At 47.0% G+C, this 12538-nt stretch overlaps 1 protein-coding gene across 1 annotated transcript in view; it reads right to left on the minus strand.

Annotated features, from left to right (window-relative positions):
• The window catches only part of GARNL3 (GTPase activating Rap/RanGAP domain like 3), a 156175-nt gene that overhangs the window by 78991 nt on the left and 64646 nt on the right, over positions 1-12538 (minus strand). Inside the window, exons 5-7 of the mRNA XM_068134047.2 lie at positions 4044-4162; positions 3206-3270; positions 2031-2094 (exon numbers count right to left, since the gene is read on the minus strand). Of these exons, the coding sequence (XP_067990148.2) occupies positions 2031-2094; positions 3206-3270; positions 4044-4162 (248 nt within the window). The remainder of the gene's footprint in view (positions 1-2030; positions 2095-3205; positions 3271-4043; positions 4163-12538) is intronic.

Raw genomic sequence — 12538 nt, forward strand, 5'->3', positions numbered from 1 at the left:
ACCCGGCCAAACTGAGCAATCGGGGGAGAAGGGCCTTGGTAAGAGAGGTGACCAAGAACCCGATGGTCCCTCTGGCTGAGCTCCAGAGATCTGTGTGGAGATGGGAGAAACTTCCAGAAGGACAACCATCACTACAACACTCCACCGATCTGGGCTTTATGCCAGAGTGGCCAGACGGAAGCCTCTCCTCAGTGAAAGACACATGAAAGCCCGCTAGGAGTTTGCAAAAAAGCACCTAAGGGACTCTGAGACTGTGAGAAACAAGATTCTGTGGTCTGATGAAACCAAGATTGAACTGTTTGGCCTGAATTCGAAGCGTCATGTCTGGAGGAAACCAGGCACCGCTCATCACCTCCCCAATACCATCCCAACGGTGAAGCATGGTGCTGGCAGCATCATGCTGTGGGGGTGTTTTTCAGTAGCAGGGACTGGGGGACTGGTCAGGGTTGAGGGAACAATGAACGGAGCAAAGTACAGAGATATCCTTAATGAAAACCTGAAACAGAGTGCTCAGGACCTCAGACTGGGCCAAAGGTTCACCTTCCAACAGGACAATGACCCTAAGCACACAGCCAAGAAAACGCAGGAGTGTCTTCGGGACAACTCTGTGAAGGTCCTTGAGTGGCCCAGCCAGAGCCCTGACTTGAACCCAATCAAACATCTCTGGAGAGACCTGAAAATGGCTGTCCACTGACGGTCCCCCTCCAACCTGACAGAGCTTGAGAGGATCTGCAGAGAAGAATGGCAGAAAATCCCCAAATCCAGGTGTGCAAAGCTTGTTGCGTCATACCCAAGAAGACTCGAGGCTGTAATCGCTGCCAAAGGTACTTCAAATAAGTACTGAATTAAGGGTCTGAATACTTATGTCAATGTGATATTTCAGTTTTTTCTTTTTAATAAATTTGCAAAACTTTCTAAAATCCTGTTTTCTCTTTGTCATTATGGGGTATTGAGTGTAGATTGATGAGGGGAAAAATGAATTTAAACGATTTCAGCATAAGGCTGCAACATAAAATGTGAAAAAAGTGAAGGGGTCTGAATACTTTCTGAATGCACTGTATATATATATAGTTGTTGTGTATTGTTGTTGTGTTTTTTTTGTATATACACAACAACAGGTGGACACAACAACACTTAGCACACAACAACAGGTATATACCATAGGTGGACAAGTAGAGCCTTAAAATATATGCATAAGGAGGTAGAAAGATATTCATACTGTGGGTTTATGAACAAGTTGAATTTACAATTTTAACAGTGATATCAAGTGACAAACACCTGAGAAAATCTAATACATGTACCGTACAAGGCAAGAGACAGAGGAGGAGGCCATTTGGCCCATCGGGCCTGTGTTACACACGCACCTCATCAACTCAGTCAATCAGTTGACTTATCTTGGATGTACTAAACACATTTATACTGTTACCTTCGTCTAACTTGATATGGACATTTGTTTACACATCCTGATTAGTCTCGAGGCAGGGAACTATTATCGGAGATATCATAATCAAGTATATATTTGTACATTTGAAATTCACAACCTAGATGTAGGTGGACAGCCGGCTTTCTGCCTCCACCCAACGAACAGGACGCTTCATGATGCGCAACCCCTCCCTTTGCTGGAACTGCACCAAGACGGCACTTTTGTTCAGATTAGACTCCATAAGAGAATAAATACATGATAATAAAGCTTAGTGGTGAACGTGCTACCAAATGGCCTATCCTGTGGAGTGTAGGGCAATCCTAACCAGAACAGTTGGCCTACAACACCTGGCCTCATCCATGGAGATCTCGCATCCAAATATTAACAGGACTCAATTCCACTCAGATTGCGATAACCGATGGGATTTGAGGCAATAATTCATCAGCACATAGAAAGACACAGGGAAAAACATTAAATAGCGGGGCGGAATAAAATGTACCATTCCATACAAACGCCGTGCCTCGAATAGTCACCACGAAAGCCAAAAATAGCCGAGTTGGATGCGGAGGAGAAAACAGATTGGAAAAAAGACTGTGGAAGCACACACCTTCTGAATCTCGGCGTTTAGCACTTCCCTCGGACTTTTCTCAAACTTCTCAAGGCACAGGGCACTGCAATCGGCACAACACACACACGGGGGAAAGTGGGCAGGGGGCAATGCCAACGTCAAAAAAAGGCCAGTGCCAAAATCAAGACTCTCTGCTCACCTTCACTCTTTCATTCCTCTTTACTCCCACCTCTGGAACAAACTCCCACTCCCTTCAATCCCACTCCTCCCTCCAGGTCTTTAAAACAGCTGTTTACCACCATCTCTTATCTTCCCCCATCCAAAACCTTGATCTTTTCTACCCCTGATAATTCACCCCAGATCCACTTTTTTGAAATACCGACTTCTTTCCTGAAAGTCCTTGCTGTGTCCATGTGTTTTTTTTACTTCTCCCACCTACCCACCCCCCCCCCCACACCCTCCCTCCCCCCTCCCATGCCTCCTTCCCCCAAGCCCTCTCCCTCCCACAGATCTCCCGATGTCCCTGCTCTCAAACGTTGTGTTTGTGCTTCCCCTTCTCTCCCCATCTTGCCTACCGCTCCCCTTATTATATGTTTTGTGTGTCTGTTTGATTTTTTTTGTGTGATTAATGTTAGCTCTTTCATGAGCCTCGATCCAACCCGGATTTTTAAAAAAAAGAAGTAATTAATCATTTCCATTTTGTACATCAATGCAATTGGACAACACCAGAAAAATGAGCAAAGGATGAATTGAAGCAGATTGGGCGGTGAACACTCAGAATGTTTAAGTTAGCACCACAATGACCTGATATTTTCTAAAGGCGTGGTGGGCTGTTTAACATCCACGATATGTGCCAGCAAATAGGACAGGTACCGGATCGTCCCCTTTGAAAGGAAGGTGTGCTTCTTGTAATGCAACACCCTGCTTGCTGAGCACTGGATCACAGTTTGTTTTCGGATCCCATTTCCTGGGGAAGGCCACACCACCTCCGAGCAATCCTGCCAGCCCCGGCTGAAATTACCCAGGCCGAATTAGAACCGTCAATAGATGACAAGTATACAAACACCGTCTCCTGTCTTTGGTGGCACCAGGTAAACAAGGCTCGTTATCTCCACATGGGGAGAAGATAAGTGAGAAATGACAAGCCCGTACTCTCTCGTGCGGCAAGACACCGATGCTGGTTCATAGCAATCTCATGCACAACCATAAATCACCTTAAGATCGGTTTCAAGGAGAGAGTCTTGTTCGGCCCGTACGGTAAGCAAATCTTCACGCAGCCCTGGCCAGGTGAGAGCATACGGTTGGAGGAATAAAACCACCAGATTGATCAGTCTTTTAAGCACACAGCGTTTACGTTCAGCTAACAAAACAAGCAAACGGTATCTTTTGGACCACGTGAGCGAATCCTTATGGTTAAACACACAACCTCAGGATGTTTGGATTTTTTAAATAGCCTCATACATCAGGTTCCTGACAACCTGTCAAATGCTCAGACCAAAGTACATTTCCTTTTCCAAAAATGGTGCGAATAACGCGAATTTGTGAAAAAATCAACGTGACCATTTCATGTGACCTTGTTTGGGTTGTGGTCCATGGTCATTCCCTGAGAACATCTCTCCTCATTCACACCGAAGGGGGTTATGATGTCATCGATGCTCGGATGAGCTTATGATGCAATTGTTATTCAAATTTTATTCCTTTGATTCAAAATCTCAAAAACAAATAACCAAACATGAAATGTACTATAAATAGGAGGCCATTTGGCCCATCATGCATTTGGCTCATCATGCATTTGGCTCATCATGCCTGCACCGTATATATATATGGTGGTTTAATGAAGTTATTACATGTTAGACAAACAACATGGGGTAAAAAAACAACAACAAAATAAATGGAAGGTGAAGAAGAATGAATATTAATTTGATGATGTGATTGTAGAGCAACAAATATAAATGGGCTCATCTATTTATTAGGTATGCTCCTGGGAGAGAGAGTGGGGAGGGAGGAGAAATGAAGGTGATGAAAGGAGGAACAATCAAATATGTCTCTGACCATCTTGCGCCAGAGCATCGTTTTGTAGTGAGGAACGTGTTGAGGATTCTCATTTGAAAGGACAACAGACAGGAAGAAAGGATTCCGTTCAGCATCCAGACCCACGTAGATCTGATGCACTGCATCAACAGATAAAATAAATAGAATAATGCAGAGAAACAACCGTCATGCAAATACAAGGAAATACAGGCAGGAAATAAATACAAGGAAATAAATACAAGGAAATAAATGCAAGGAAATAAATGCAAGGAAATAAATACAAGGAAATAAATGCAAGGAAATAAATACAAGGAAATAAATACAAGGAAATAAATGCAAGGAAATAAATGCAAGGAAATAAATACAAGGAAATAAATGCAAGGAAATAAATGCAAGGAAATAAATACAAGGAAATAAATGCAAGGAAATAAATGCAAGGAAATAAATACAAGGAAATAAATGCAAGGAAATAAATACAAGGAAATAAATGCAAGGAAATAAATGCAAGGAAATAAATACAAGGAAATAAATGCAAGGAAATAAATACAAGGAAATAAATACAAGGAAATAAATACAAGGAAATAAATGCAAGGAAATAAATACAAGGAAATAAATGCAAGGAAATAAATACAAGGAAATAAATGCAAGGAAATAAATGCAAGGAAATAAATACAAGGAAATAAATGCAAGGAAATAAATACAAGGAAATAAATACAAGGAAATAAATGCAAGGAAATAAATACAAGGAAATAAATGCAAGGAAATAAATGCAAGGAAATAAATACAAGGAAATAAATGCAAGGAAATAAATACAAGGAAATAAATACAAGGAAATAAATGCAAGGAAATAAATACAAGGAAATAAATGCAAGGAAATAAATGCAAGGAAATAAATGCAAGGAAATAAATACAAGGAAATAAATACAAGGAAATAAATGCAAGGAAATAAATGCAAGGAAATAAATATAAGGAAACAAATACTGTATGAGGAAATGAAGGCAGGGAAATAAATATAGGAAATAAATATAAGGAAACAAATACTGTACGAGGAAATGAAGGCAGGGAAATAAATATAAGGAAACAAATACTGTACGAGGAAATGAAGGCAGGGAAATAAATATAGGAAATAAATGCAAGGAAATAAATGCAAGTAAATAAATATAAGGAAATAAAGGCAAGGAAATAAATAAAAGGGTCTTGTCATGTCAAACTTTTCCTCAAACTTGTCCTGCTATTCCTCAGCTCCTCTTGGATTTTCTGACCATGTGTTGGTAAAAGTGCGCCTCACTTTGGCAGTTATAAGAGAACCCCAAAGGTGCAGACTCGTTTGGCAATTTGGTCAAGCTGATTGGTCTGTCCTAAAATCTGCTCTCTCCACTCGAGACTGGGCCATCAGTGCATCAGATCCTAACATTGACTGCTCCTGGAATTTATTGTACAACAGACAAAATGCTCTTTTTCATAAGTTAATCCCATACCGCATTAAACTTTTTTTGGTTCATCATCTCGAACCGTTGAGGCCACCGAAACAAACAACTCCCCTTCTGTCACGTCGCTGGGTTCTTAAGCCACCATTTTGTTTCAGCCTATTCATAAGTGCCTTGGCATGGAAACACTATTGACTGTCACAGACTAATTAAAGCATATAATCGAAATTTGGATTCGGATTTGATGATATGATCCAATAAACTTAATAAGTATCAAAATCTGCAGTGCAATCTGACAAAATTTAACACATTAGTGATTCACATAACTAAGTGTATATCTTTTACTCAGCTTTAAGCAGGGCTGTCCTTCCTCCATTCTCCATATTGCCAAAGATTAAACTTAACTTTTTCTAATGTTCCAACAATTATATTGAGTGCCTAAAGTTAGTTGAGTGCTGAGTGCCTAAAATATTAAGGAATGTGCCTAAAGTGTAACTTTATAGAGTGCAACAAAAATAATTAACCAGCAGGATCAAAGCTTCCGCATTCACACATAAGTACTCCATTCTCTCTTTCTTTCTCTTTCTCTCTCTCTTTCTTTCTCTTTCTCTTTCTCTTTCTCTTTCTCTTTCTCTTTCTCTTTCTCTCTCTCTCTCTCTCTCTCTCTCTCTCTCTCTCTCTCTCTCTCTCTCTCTCTCTCTCTCTCTCTCTCTCTCTCTCTCTCCCCCACCCTTTGTGGGGGAAATCTCCAGAGCTAGGAAGGAAAAAGAAATCAAATTACAGATTGAATTAAAACGAGAGCAATGCGACTGTGTCGCCAATATGCCTCTGCATAGTCCCACAACGGGTAGATGCCCTCTTTCACTGTCCTAAAAATAAACAAGTTTGATTTAAATCCCTTCAGCTGTTTTCAAGTATCACATTTTCACCAACCATGACAGGTTTCACATCGATCGGTGAAGCGGTTTCAGAGAAGGGATTTTTTAAAATATCGGCATTCAAGCTAATCTGGCTGCCATACCACATGACATATGACCATACAAATGTACAATCTACATATGTATGGGTAAGGGATCATGTTTGTGAAGTTTTGCATTGATCAGATAAGGTTCGTTTTTCTATCCAAGATGGCTGCCAAACCACGCGACCTACGACATCATAATTTTCAAAGTATATGCAACAATGGTGTTAGATGATATTTCTAAAATTCTGCATCAATAGGGTAAGCGGGGTTTTTTCCATATTTTGAAAAGGCCTGTTTCATTATTTTCCTTTTCATATTTTTTTTTTTTCTACAAGATTGAGGCTCGTGCAAGAGCAAACATTAATCACACAAAAAAATGACACGTAAGACATATGATAAAGGGAACGGGAGAGAAGATGGGGAGAGAGATAGGGAAACACACAAGTACAACAGTAGAGGACAGGGACATCGGGAGATCTGTGGGAGGGAGAGGGCTTGGGGAGAGGAGGCATGTGAGGTTGAGATTTAAAAAAACACAGGGACACTGCTAGGACATCCAGGAAAGAAGTCGGTATTTCAAAAAAGTGGATCTGGGTTGAATGAACAGGGGTAGAAAAGATCAAGGTTTTGGATGGGGTAAGATAAGAGATGGTTGTGAACAGTTGTTTTAAAGACCTGAAGGGAGGAGTGGGATTGAAGAGAGTGAGGGAGTTTGTTCCAGAGGCAGGACAAAAGAAGAATGAAAGAGTGAAGGTGAGCAGAGAGTCTTGATTTTGGCAGTTTCGCCATAAGAGGGTTGCTGGCAGATCTTGTGCGACCTGTAGGAATATTTGGGGGACAGAGCACAGACGGAGCTGGGGGAGATAGGCCAGAGAGGAGTCGGTAGAAGACGGAAAGACCACCAACCTGCCTGCGGTGAGTGAGTGAAAGACCCTCGGAGTTAGCTTCACCGCGGGAGATTCCAATGATTCTGAAAGCTTTCGTTTCAAAAGCGTGAAGCCGAGCTAGGTGTGAGACAGGAGCACCAGCCCATAGGGCAGAACAGTATTCCATTGAGCTGTGGATGAAAGCCTTGTATGTGGTGAGGAGCTCAGGTGTGCCAAGGAAGGACTTCCCACGATGGAGGATGCCCAGTCGGCGACTGGCTTTGGAGGCCAGATTTGAAATGTGGTTTTCCCAGGAAAGATCATGGCAGATTGTGAGACCCAAAAGCTTGAGTGACAGAACTTCTTCAAAAGGATTGTTTCGAAAGTAGATGGGAGGGTTGTCCAGTCGGTCTTTTCGGAAAGACAGTAAGAGTGTGAGATTTGTCAGGATTGAAAGACATGTTCCACTTGTTTGACCAGTCTGTGATTTTGTCCATGTATGCAGAGAGTGAGGAGGCTGCAGTATGTCTGCCAATCCAATATGGCTGCCAAACCATGTGACCCATGATGTCATAAATTTTATATTTCAATACAAATGGGTCATAGATTAAGTGCATGAAATTTAAGATTTTTAGAATAAGGAATTCGATTAAAACATTTTTGGCTGGTATACAACTTCACCTATGATGTCATCATTATCATGCTTTTGTTCTCCATTGGGTGTACTTGACAATGTGCCAAGTTTCAAATTTTCCATTCAACGGTTTCTGAGAAATATTTTTTTAATTATTTGCGTTTAATCCAAGATGGCTGCCATACCACGTAAGCTATGACATCACAATTATCAAAAAACATTCTGCATAGGTGTCAATCCTACCCTAAAAGTTTCGTATCAATCGGACATGTGGTTGCTGAGAAAAACGAGGTTTAGCCTGTACGGACGGACGGACGGATGGACAGACAACCCGAAAACATAATGCCTCCGGCCACCTTCAGGGGTGGAGGCATAAAAATGTGGCCCTGCTCTCTCCTCCTGCTGTAGTCTATTTAATTTATTTCCTTCCTTTAAAAAGTAGAAGATACATCGATCAGTGAACAAGGCCTGTTTCAAGGTAAACCTTTGAAGTTTTTGTTTTGAAACGTGTGTGTGTGTGTGTATGTATAGATTACCACAATATAACTTCAAACAATCGACGGTGCCTTGATCGCAACGGTCCACTCACAAGAGCTCATATGGGAGATGTGTGTGTGTGTGTGTGTGTGTGTGTGTGTGTGTGTGTGTGTGTGTGTGTGTGTGTGCGTGCGTGTGTGTGTGTGTGTGTGGTCACAAAGCATAACATTGCATTCTCTTTGCTAGCACCCTCCTCCGCGCCCCTCACCTCTCACCTCTCTTTTATTTTGCCCCTCCCCCTTTCTCTGTCTCCCCCACACCTCTCCCTCTCTGCCCCACCCCTCTCCCCCTCTCCCTCTCTCTCCCACCCCTCTCTGTCTCTCCCCCTCTCCCTCTCTCTGTCACTCCCCCGCCCCTCTCTGTCACTCCCCCGCCCCTCTCTGAGTCTCCCCCGCCCCTCTCTGAGTCTCCCCCGCCCCTCTCTGTGACTCCCCCGCCCCTCTCTGTCTCTCCCCCGCCCCTCTCTGTCTCTCCCCCGCCCCTCTCTGTCTCTCCCCCGCCCCTCACTGTCTCTCCCCCGCCCCTCACTGTCTCTCCCCCGCCCCTCACTGTCTCTCCCCCGCCCCTCACTGTCTCTCCCCCGCCCCTCACTGTCTCTCCCCCGCCCCTCACTGTCTCTCCCCCGCCCCTCACTGTCTCTCCCCCGCCCCTCACTGTCTCTCCCCCGCCCCTCTCTGTCTCTCCCCCGCCCATCTCTGTCTCTCCCCCGCCCATCTCTGTCTCTCCCCCGCCCATCTCTGTCTCTCCCCCGCCCATCTCTGTCTCTCCCCCGCCCCTCTCTGTCTCTCCCCCGCCCCTCTCTGTCTCTCCCCCGCCCCTCTCTGTCTCTCCCCCGCCCCTCTCTGTCTCTCCCCGCCTCTCTGTCTCTCCCCCGCCTCTCTGTCTCTACCCCTCCTCTCTGTCTCTACCCCGCCTCTCTGTCTCTACCCCGCCCCTCTCTGTCTCTACCCCACCCCTCTCTGTCTCGACCCCCCTCTCTGTCTCTACCCCGCCCCTCTCTGACTCTCCCCCGCCCCTATCTGTCTCTCTCCCGCCCCTCTCTGTCTCTCTCCCGCCCCTCTGTCTGTTCCCCCACCCTTCTCTGCCTCTCCCCCACCCCTCTCTGTCTCTCCCCCGCCCCTCTCTGTGTCTCTCCCCCGCCTCTCTGTCTCTCCCCCACCTCTCTGTCTCTACCCCGCCCCTCTCTGTCTTTACCCAGCCCCTCTCTGTCTCTACCCAGCCCCTCTCTGTCTCTACCCCGCCCCTCTCTGTCTCTCCCCCGCCCCTCTCTGTCTCTCCCCCGCCCTCTCTGTCTGTTCCCCCGCCCCTCTCTGTCTCTCCCCCGCCCTCTCTGTCTGTTCCCCCGCCCCTCTCTGTCTCTCCCCCACCACTCTCTGTTTCTCCCCCGCCCCTCTGTGTCTCTCCCCCACCTCTCTGTCTCTCCCCCGCCTCTCTGTCTCTCCCCCGCCTCTCTGTCTCTACCCCGCCTCTCTGTCTCTACCCCGCCTCTCTGTCTCTACCCCGCCTCTCTGTCTCTACCCCGCCTCTCTGTCTCTACCCCGCCCTTCTCTGTCTCTACCCCGCCCCTCTCTGTCTCGACCCCGCCCCTCTCTGTCTCTATCCCGCCCCTCTCTGTCTCTCCCCCGCCCCTCTCTCCCCCGCCCCTCTCTGTCTCTCTCCCGCCCCTCTCTGTCTCTCTCCCGCCCCTCTCTGTCTGTTGCCCCACCCTTCTCTGCCTCTCCCCCACCCCTCTCTGTCTCTCCCCCGCCCCTCTCTGTGTCTCTCCCCCGCATCTCTGTCTCTCCCCCGCCTCTCTGTCTCTCCCCCGCCTCTCTGTCTCTCCCGCCCCTCTCGGTGTCTACCCCGCCCCTCTCGGTGTCTACCCCGCCCCTCTCTGTCTCTACCCACCCCTCTCTGTCTCTACCCCGCCCCTCTCTGTCTCTCCCCCGCCCCTCTCTGTCTCTCCCCCGCCCCTCTCTGTCTCTCCCCCGCCCCTCTCTGTCTCTCCCCCGCCCTCTCTGTCTGTTCCCCCGCCCCTCTCTGTCTCTCCCCCACCACTCTCTGTTTCTCCCCCGCCCCTCTGTGTCTCTCCCCCACCTCCCTGTGTCTCTCCCCCGCCTCTCTGTCTCTCCCCCGCCTCTCTGTCTCTCCCCCGCATCTCTGTCTCTCCCCCGCCTCTCTGTCTCTCCCCCGCCTCTCTGTCTCTCCCCCGCCTCTCTGTCTCTCCCCCGCCTCTCTGTCTCTCCCGCCCCTCTCTGTCGCTTCCCGCCCATCTCTGTCTCTCCCCAGCCCCTCTCTGTCTCTCCCCCGCCCTCTGTCTGTCAGGGTAATCGTCCTTGCTCCGTCAGGGTCATCGTTCTTGCTCTGTCAGGGTCATTGTTCTTGCTCCGTCAGGGTCATCGTTCTTGCTCCGTCAGGGTCATCGTTCTTGCTCCGTCAGGGTCATCGTCCGTGCTCCAGCAGTCATCGTCCATGCTCCAGCAGTCATCGTCCGTGCTCCAGAAGTCATCGTCCGTGCTCCAGCAGTCATCGTCCGTGCTCCAGCAGTCATCGTCCGTGCTCTAGCAGTCATCGTCTGTGCTCCATCAGAGTCATCGTTTGTGCTCCATCAGAGTCATCGTGTGTGGTTCATCAGAGTCATCGTCCGTGCTCCATCAGTGTCATCGTCCGTGCTCCATCAGAGTCATCGTCCGTGCTCCATCAGAGTCATCGTCCGTACTCCATCAGAGCCATCATCTGTGCTCCATCAGAGTCATCGTCTGTGCTCCATCGGAGTCATCGTCCGTGCTCCATCAGAGTCATCGTCCATGCTCCATCAGAGTCATCATCCGTGCTCCATCAGAGTCATCGTCCGTGCTCCATCAGAGACATCGTCTGTGCTCCATCAGTCATCGTCCATGCTCCATCAGAGTCACCGTCCGTGTTCCATCAGAGTCACTTTTCTGCTCCATCAAAGTCATCGATCATGCTCCATCAGATTCATCGTTTGTGCTCCATCAGAGTCATTGTCCATGCTCCATCAGAGACATCGTTCGTGCTCCATCGGAGTCATTGTTCCTGCCCTGTCAGTCATCATTTGTGCTCCATCAGTCATCGTTCGTGCCCTGTCAGAGTCATCATTTGTGCTCCATCAGTCATTGTTCCTGCCCTGTCAGAGTCATCATTTGTGCTCCATCAGAGTCATCGTTCCTGCCCTGTCAGAGTCATCATTTGTGCTCCATCAGAGTCATCGTTCCTGCCCTGTCAGAGTCATCATTTGTGCTCCATCAGTCATCGTCCATGCTCCATCAGAGTCACCGTCCGTGTTCCATCAGAGTCACTTTTCTGCTCCATCAGAGTCATCGATCATGCTCCATCAGATTCATCGTTTGTGCTCCATCAGAGTCATTGTCCATGCTCCATCAGAGACATCGTTCGTGCTCCATCGGAGTCATTGTTCCTGCCCTGTCAGTCATCATTTGTGCTCCATCAGTCATCGTTCGTGCCCTGTCAGAGTCATCATTTGTGCTCCATCAGTCATTGTTTGTGCCCTGTCAGAGTCATCATTTGTGCTCCATCAGTGTCATCGTTCCTGCCCTGTCAGAGTCATCATTTGTGCTCCATCAGTCATCGTTCGTGCCCTGTCAGAGTCATCATTTGTGCTCCATCAGTCATCGTTCGTGCCCTGTCAGAGTCATCATTTGTGCTCCATCAGTCATCGTTCGTGCCCTGTCAGTCATCATTTGTGCTCCATCAGTCATCGTTCGTGCCCTGTCAGAGTCATCATTTGTGCTCCATCAGAGTCATCGTTCCTGCCCTGTCAGAGTCATCATTTGTGCTCCATCAGTCATCGTTCCTGCCCTGTCAGAGTCATCATTTTGTGCTCCATCAGTCATCGTTCGTGCGCCGTCAAGGTGGAGGCATTTGCTTTCTCTGTCGTTATGCCGTAACAATTAAATTTAATGCGTGAGTATTCCAGTTCTTGGTAACTCAAAGAACCTTAAAGCAAGAAGTGCAAACCTCCCTTCCCCCTATTTTATGTGAATTTCGCATTAAGTAATGAAATTCCTCCCCTATACTGTACGAATAAAGTGAAATAAGTTAGTCTGATGATCAAGCTTTGTCATTTA

The sequence above is a fragment of the Myxine glutinosa genome, chromosome 13, assembly GCF_964187855.1.
Source record: "Myxine glutinosa chromosome 13, kmMyxGlut1.1, whole genome shotgun sequence".
In the NCBI taxonomy this organism is placed as follows: Eukaryota; Metazoa; Chordata; class Myxini; order Myxiniformes; family Myxinidae; genus Myxine; species Myxine glutinosa.